At 45.3% G+C, this 7,498-nt stretch overlaps 1 protein-coding gene across 1 annotated transcript in view; it reads right to left on the reverse strand.

Annotated features, from left to right (window-relative positions):
* Positions 1 to 435: 435 nt before the first annotated feature.
* GLT1D1 (glycosyltransferase 1 domain containing 1) overlaps positions 436 to 7,498 on the reverse strand; it is a 158,774-nt gene continuing 151,711 nt past the window's right edge. The window contains exon 12 of the mRNA XM_074402031.1: positions 436 to 2,840. Coding sequence (XP_074258132.1) covers positions 2,793 to 2,840 — 48 coding nt within the window. The 3' untranslated portion in view covers positions 436 to 2,792. The remainder of the gene's footprint in view (positions 2,841 to 7,498) is intronic.

Consider the following 7,498-nt stretch of genomic DNA (forward strand, 5'->3'; position numbering starts at 1 on the left):
CCAAATGGCAGCATTACCTTCTCTTTAAGGCTGAATAATGCTCCTGTGTATACATAAACCACATCGCTTTTTTCATGCATCTGACTCCGTGGCGTGGCTGCTGTGAATCGTGCTGCAGTGAACATGGGAGTGCGCATGTCTCAACACGCTGATCTCATTTCCTTTGGATTCATACCCAGAAGTGGAATTGCTGGATCATATGGGAGTTCTATTGATTTTTTTCTTATTTTTTGAGGAACCGCTATACCATTTTTCCTCAAGGCTGTAAAAATTTACATTCTCACCGACAATGTGCGTTCCCCTTTCCCCCATCCTTGGCAACACACATTTCATCATTTTAACACAGTTGTAACCCTAACAGCCACTGTCCGAGTCCATTTGCACACTGCAATGAAGACACTACTCGAGACCGCGTAATTCATAAACAAAGGAGGTTTAATGGACTCAGTTCCGCATGGCTGGGGAGGCCTCAGGAAACCTGCAATCCTGGTGGAAGGCGACGGGGAAGCAAGACACCTTCTTCACCAGGCGGCAGGAGACAGTGAGAGAAACCCAGGGGAAACCGCCATTTACGAAACCGTGAGATCTCGCGAGAACTCCCTCACCATCGCGAGAACTCCCTATCAGGAGAACTCTCACTATCGCGAGAACTCTCTCACCATCGCGAGAACACCGTGGGGGAGACCGACCCATGTTGCCATTAAGAAAGACGGGGACGATGGCTGTGGGAAGTAACTCGTGAGTTCTGTTTGGAGCATGTGATATTGAGATCTATGCTAGATGCATGAGGAGAGAGATCCAGAAAAATGCTGGCTATGAAAGTCTTGAGTCCAAGGTAGATGTTCAGGCCAGATACAAAAACTAGAGAGTCATCAGCCTATTGATCGTATTGAAAGGGAAGGAAGAGAGGAGAGAGAGGAGAAAAGAGAGACCTAAGGAATTTAAAAATGAGGAGGAACTTACCCAGGAGATAAGGAGGGGGGTGTTCTTGGAGGGAGGTAAAAAACAGGAGGGAGTGGGTCCCCAAAGGAAGAAGCTGATTCAGGAAGCCAGAAATGATCAGTGGTGCTATATGCTGATTAAAGGCAGACCACGATGAAGACAGGTAAAGGAACATGAATTTCAGCAACACAAATCACTTGTGATCTGAACAGGAACTTCTTGAGTGCTGGGAGCAAAAGAATAGTTTAACAAAAAAGTGAAGAGAGGAAAATACTGTGGACCGTTTTTCTAATGGGCGTTGCTAAAATAAGAAGAAAGAGAAAAGGAGGGATAGCAATTTTCTTAAAACTTAGAGGCATTATAGCCTATTGCAAGGCTGATCCGGTGGCGAGAAGAAACGATATTACAAGGGGCGGAGAGAACCACCTCTGGGATGTGAATGTCCTCACGTGTTTGACTGATGGGATGCACTGACCAAGAAGAAGGGCTGACCTTATAGCTGAGTGCAAACTATGCATCCATTCTAACAGGATGGAGCCTTTCTCTAGGCTGAGAGGTATGGCTCTGAGAGCTCACAAAACCCTCCTCTTACTACTTCTCATACTCAGTGAACAGGAAGCAAATGGCTCTGGGAGCTATAAAGGGGCTTCTGGACAGCACTGAGGATCCACTGAAATTCATGGTCAGAAAATTGAAGTGAGGCCAGGGGGCATGAGTGGGTATTTTCCCGAGCTACTTTCAGCTGCCTGCGTGCAGGGGTGATGTAGAGGCACAGTTCTAAATCTAACAGATGGAGAAAGAGCCCAGAGCGTTGAGGGTATAGACAAAGTTCGATGATTACCGTGGAACTGTGTCTAAGCTCAGCACAGACAGAGGTGAAGATGAACTGTGTGTGTTCTGACTGGAGGTCAACCTCTCCCCCACAAGAGGAGAGTGGTAAAAAGTGAGAAGGAGGTAAGAGCAATGAAGTACACATCCAGGTGCAATCAAAGAACTGCAGGGGCTGAAGAACGGGGGCTGTGAGCTACACAGATGAGAAGTGGAGGCCAGAGAAGGATGAGACATTTGAAATTGAGAGTGGGGTGGGTGTACTGTTTTTGATAATGAAAAACATCTAAAGGGCGATATCAACAAGTGGCTGCTTCACAAGACCTCAGTGTGCAAAGCTAATATCTGTCACGGAGGGTCATGGAAGGGCATTGGGAACATAGAAATTAGAAATTATTTCTTACTCATGCTCATTGAGGACATTGAAGAAGGCTGCATGAATGAGGTGGGCTTTTTGGGGGTCTTTTTGGCTGGGCCTTGACGCATGCACAGAATCTATCTGGGTGAAGATTGTGCAGCAGAGGACCAGCCTTGCCCCAAGCAAGTCTTGGCTCCTGACCAGCCTCTAAGTCCTTGAGATGTCCTGCCTAACAAGAGCATCTTTGTTTACCTGGACCTTTTGCCCACGCTAGTCAATGTCGTTCATGGCGGGGGGGTCTTGGACAACGCAGTTATCCACTCAACCTCTGTAGGGGCTGGAGAATAAGGTCAGCCATGAGGGTGGTCAGCTGAGTCTACGGGACCATCACCCAGTCCGAACTCTGGCCACCAAGGCTGGGGGAGCTTCGCTGGCCGGCAGGAGTCTGTGCGTGTTGCCACGCTTCATGGGTGGGAGAAGTTAGTGCGGTGCCTGTGACTCCAGTGGGAGAGGACAACTGGAACTCTCCTGGGTCCACCCTGTGCACTGCTTCCATACGCTGGGTTCAGTTTGTGCCCTTTCACTGTAGTACACTGTCGCAGTGAGCGTAACCGCTTTGCTGAATTGTGGGCATTCTGGGAAGTCACTGAGTCTGGCGGTCGTCTTAGGGGCCACGGTATTTGATGAAGACCAAGATACTGTAGTTAAGGACCTGGTATGAAAAAAACACAGAAACTTGGAAATGTCATTTTCACATGAACAGACAGTCCACAGAAAGGAAACACAGTTACTCTCAAACATATGAAAAAAAGATCCAGCTTGACTCCATAATATCACAAGAATAAATTAAAAGTATATTGAGATACCATTTTTTTAACTTAGAAGATTGGAACAAATCCCAAAGCACAGTAACACACTGTGTTGATGAGGCCATGGGGACCCAAGGTCTCTCACACACAGCTGGAGAAAATGTGAACCAGGGCAGGCACCATGTAATTTAATTTGGCAATATCCATTAAAATTTCAAATGCAAACACATTTGACCCATCTTTCCTATGTCTGTATATTTATCCCACCCAAACACTTGTACATGTGCACAGGAATATTCATTGCAGCTTTTTTGTGTAATAGTAAAAGATTGAAAATAACTCATATGTCCATCAGTAGGGGACCGATTGAATAAATTATATTCTATTATCCATCAGAATAGACAATGCAATGCCACACATCTGAAAAAGAATGAGAAAGCTGTGTACTGATGTAGAAAGAGATATATTTCAATGAAAAAAAGCAACTTACAATACAGTATCACAGCAGGCAACTGTTTATGTTAAAAAGTGGGGAAAATAAGAATATATGTTGTATTTGCATGGGTTCACAGAAAGACACCATGTAATAATACACAAATAATGAATAAAATACTGGCCTTTTGTGGGTGAAGAGAGGAAGGGAAAGGTATTATTTTTGTACCATGCGAATGTATTATTTATTACAGGGATTAAATTTAAAAGAAAGAACTGCTATTTTCTAAACTGCAGTACATTTTTGAATGCTTCTAAAAGACTGAAATGGAGTTTACTGCAGAAGGATGTTTTGTGCCATTTCTGTGGCTATCTGCTGATGTGATAGGCAGCCTCTAAGATGCCCCTACCAATGCCTGCCTCCTGGCATTCATGCTCTTGGGTAATCCCCTCTCCTCACATGCGAGCTGGACTTACTCACTTCTAATAAATGGAACATGGCACGTGTGATAAAATGTCACTTCCAAGTTTAGGTCATAAAAAGGCTATAACTCCCACCTGCGGTAGCAATGCAACCTGAAGTATGTCCCTTTACAATTTATATGTTAAAGCCCTAAACCCCAATGTGAATGTATTTGGAAATAGGACCTTTACAGAGCTCATTAAGGTTAAATAGGGTCATAAGAGTAGAGCTCTAATCTGATAGGATTGTATCCTTATAAGAAGAGAAGCCAGGCACCGTGGCTCACTTCTGTAATCCCAACAATTTGGGAGGTTAAGACAGGAGGATTACTTGAGCTCAGGGCTTGGAGACCAGACTGGGCAACACAGTAAGCCCCCATCTCTGTTAAAAATAATTTTTAAAAAATTATGACTGGGTGCAGTGGCTCATGATTGTAATCCCACCACTTTTGGAGGCCAAGATGGGAGGATCACATGAGCCCAGGAATTTGAGAGCAGCCTTGGCAATACAGTGAAACCTCGTTTCTACTAAAAATATATATATATATATATATATGTATATATATTATATATATATATATATATACAAAAATTAGCCAGGCATGCTGGTGTGCACCTGTAGTCCCAACTCCTTGGGAGGCTGAGGCCAGAGGATCACTTGAGACTTGGAGGTTGAGGCTGCAGTGAGTCACGATTGTGCCACTGCACTCTAGCCTGGGCAACAGAGCAAGACCCTACTTTAAAAAAGAAAGAAAGAAAGATGGCAACACCAGAGCTCTTTCTCTCTCTCTTTACTGTGTGAGGACATAGAGAGAAAGCAGCTATCTACAGGCTGGGTGGAGAATCCTCATGAGACACCCACACTCTGACACCTTGATCTTAGACTTCTAGCTTCCAGAAGTGGGAGAAAGTGGATTTCCTGTTGTGTGAGCCACACAGTCAATGGTATCTTGATATGGTAGCCTGAATGTGCCCTTACAGGTGACAGGTGCACTCCCTCTCTCGCTCCTCACTCTCTCTCTCTCTGTGTCATTACTTGTTCTAGAGGGATTCAGAAGCCACATCACAAAAGAGCTCCATGTAGAGGCCCAGGTGACAGAGGCCTGAGGCTCATTGACAGCCACATCAAAGAGCTTGGAAGCCAACCCTCTCCACAACAAGCCTTGAGATGACTTTATCCCTAGCCAGCATCATGAGAGGCCCTGGGCCAGAGCAACCTGCCCAAGCTGCTCCCAGGCTTCTTACCTACAGAACCTGTGAGATACTGAATGTTAATTGTGTTCAGCTGCTATGTTTGTGGGTAATTTTGTTACACAGCAATAGATAACTGATGCATCCACACAACAAATTATTCCAAAGTTTAGCAGCCTGAAACAACAACAAACACGTATTATGGCACACAGTTGCTATAGCTCAAAAATCGGTACTGGCATTGCCAGCAGTCCAGCTAAGGGCTCCTCATGGTTGCCATCAAGATGTCAGCCAGGGCTGCACTATTGATTGGACTGGGGCTCAGGAGCACCTTCTAAGGTGTGTCACTCCCAGGCTGCTGGAAGGAGACCTGTGTTCTGGCTGTGGGCAGAAGGTCTCAGCTACCCATCACATGGGTCTCTCCACTGGGCTGCTCCAGAGTCCTTTCAACATGGCAGCTGACTTTCTCTAGAGCAAGTAATGCGAAAGAGAGAGAGAGAGAGAGAGGAGAGAGTGTGTGTATGGCACTGGATGTCGCACACTATTTATAATACCCTGTTGGTAACACAGGTCCACCCTATTCAGTGTTGGGGTTGGGGTGGGACTTCCCAACGGAGTATACTCCAGAATCAGGGATCCCTGGGGAGCAGCTTGAAGACTCTATTGAGACAGGATTCTCCCTTGACCTTGACCCCCTTCCGGAGCAGTTCGTTTCACTCAGCCTGCAGTCTGTGGACAGCTAGGTGTTAACAGCTCAGTCAAGGGTGAGGGTGACGGCCTCCTGCACCTGCCCTTTTTGACACATGAGTTAATGCTGGGTGTCGAGAAGAATCAAATCACATGAACTGTTTGAAAGATGATGAATCCAGAAGACTTTACTGAGCAGTGGAAGTGGCTCTCGGTGGAAAGGCAGCTGGAGAAAAGATGGTGCAGGAAGGTGATCTTTCCCTGAGGCCAGCTGTCTCTGGTCGGGTTCTCTGCCAAAGCGGCACCACCTGGAGTTCTCCAGTGCTCAGCCACTTGTAGCCCTGCCTATCGGCAGCTTGTGTTGCTCTCTTCTCCGTTTCTGCCAGCTGGTCTGGCTTTTAAGGGCACAGGACAGGGGGCAGGGTGAGCCAAAAAGGCAATCACTTGGAATGGGGTCAGCTGCTTTCACTTAGGGCCAAGGGTCCCGACTTGAGGGTGGAGTTTAGCCGGGAGCCCAGCCCTCCTGTATCAGGGTCAGCTGTTTTTACTTAGGGTGGAGGTTCCAGGTTGAGGGTGGAGTTTAGTTGGGAATCCAGCCATTCTGCCTCACCAGCACAACATCAATAACATGGTTCCAGGGCTAGGGTTGGGTATGAGGACTGGGGGTTGCAGGAATGAGGTTTAGGGATGAACAAAGAATATTTGAGCCTTATCAGCTAACTATTGTTAACTACTTGGTGCCTTCCTTTCTGTCCTTTTCCTATAAATTTATATGGAACCTACATAAAGAAGAAGGAATTAACATAAATGATAATATGCTAAATATATCTGTTGGTGATATTTTTGAGGTAGAGTCTTGCTCTGTTATGAAGGCTGGAGTACAGTGGCAGGATCTTGGCTCACTGTAACCTTGACCTCCCAGGCTCAGGTGATCCTCCCACCTCAGCCTCCTGAGTAGGTGGGGTTACAGACACATGCCACCATGCCTGGCTAATTTTTGTATTTTTGTAGAGACAATGTCTCCCTATATTGCCCAGGCTGGTCTCGAACTTCTAGGCTCATGCTATCTGCCTGCCTCAGCCTTCCAAAGTACTGGGATTGCAGGTGTGAGCCACGGTGCCTGGCCACTGTTGGGACTTTGTACAGCAGTATGTCATGGAATTCTATGTCAGCACATATAGGTCTTAAAGACTTTATGCTATTTTTTTTATTATGGCAGTGAGGTATTTAACATTGTCTTTTAAAATATACAGGTGTTTAATATTGTCTTATAAAATATTGTCCTTTATAAACAGTGTAGATACATTTGAATAACACTGAATTTTTAGAAAAATCTATGGACTGTCATATATGAAAGGATAAGTAGAGACTTGGAAATGCTTTTCTTATTGGATAAGAAAACTGATGAAATCTAAATCTGGACAAACTAGAAACAGAAAGTTTGGGTGGTAGCAATACGATCTAAGGACGCTTCTATGTCAGAAGCATCAGAGGACTGCAGTGCCTGCAAATGCATGTTCCTACACACCAAGACACCCAGTAAGAAAATAAAGCCATGCTTTCCAGGGCCTTTAACACTCGTCTAATGTACTTGTTCTTCTAAATATTGCAAGGTAGGATGAGATTCCTTTTTTTTTTAATTTATAAAGAAAAGAGGTTTAATTGGCTTACAGTTCTGCAAGCTTTACAGGAAGCATAGTGCTGGCATCTGCTCAGCTTCTGGGGAGGCCTCAAGAAGTTTACAAAGGATGAGATTTCTAAAGACAAGGGAATATGGGACCAAGGCCAA

Source organism: Saimiri boliviensis, chromosome 7, assembly GCF_048565385.1.
Source record: "Saimiri boliviensis isolate mSaiBol1 chromosome 7, mSaiBol1.pri, whole genome shotgun sequence".
Lineage (NCBI taxonomy): Eukaryota > Metazoa > Chordata > Mammalia > Primates > Cebidae > Saimiri > Saimiri boliviensis.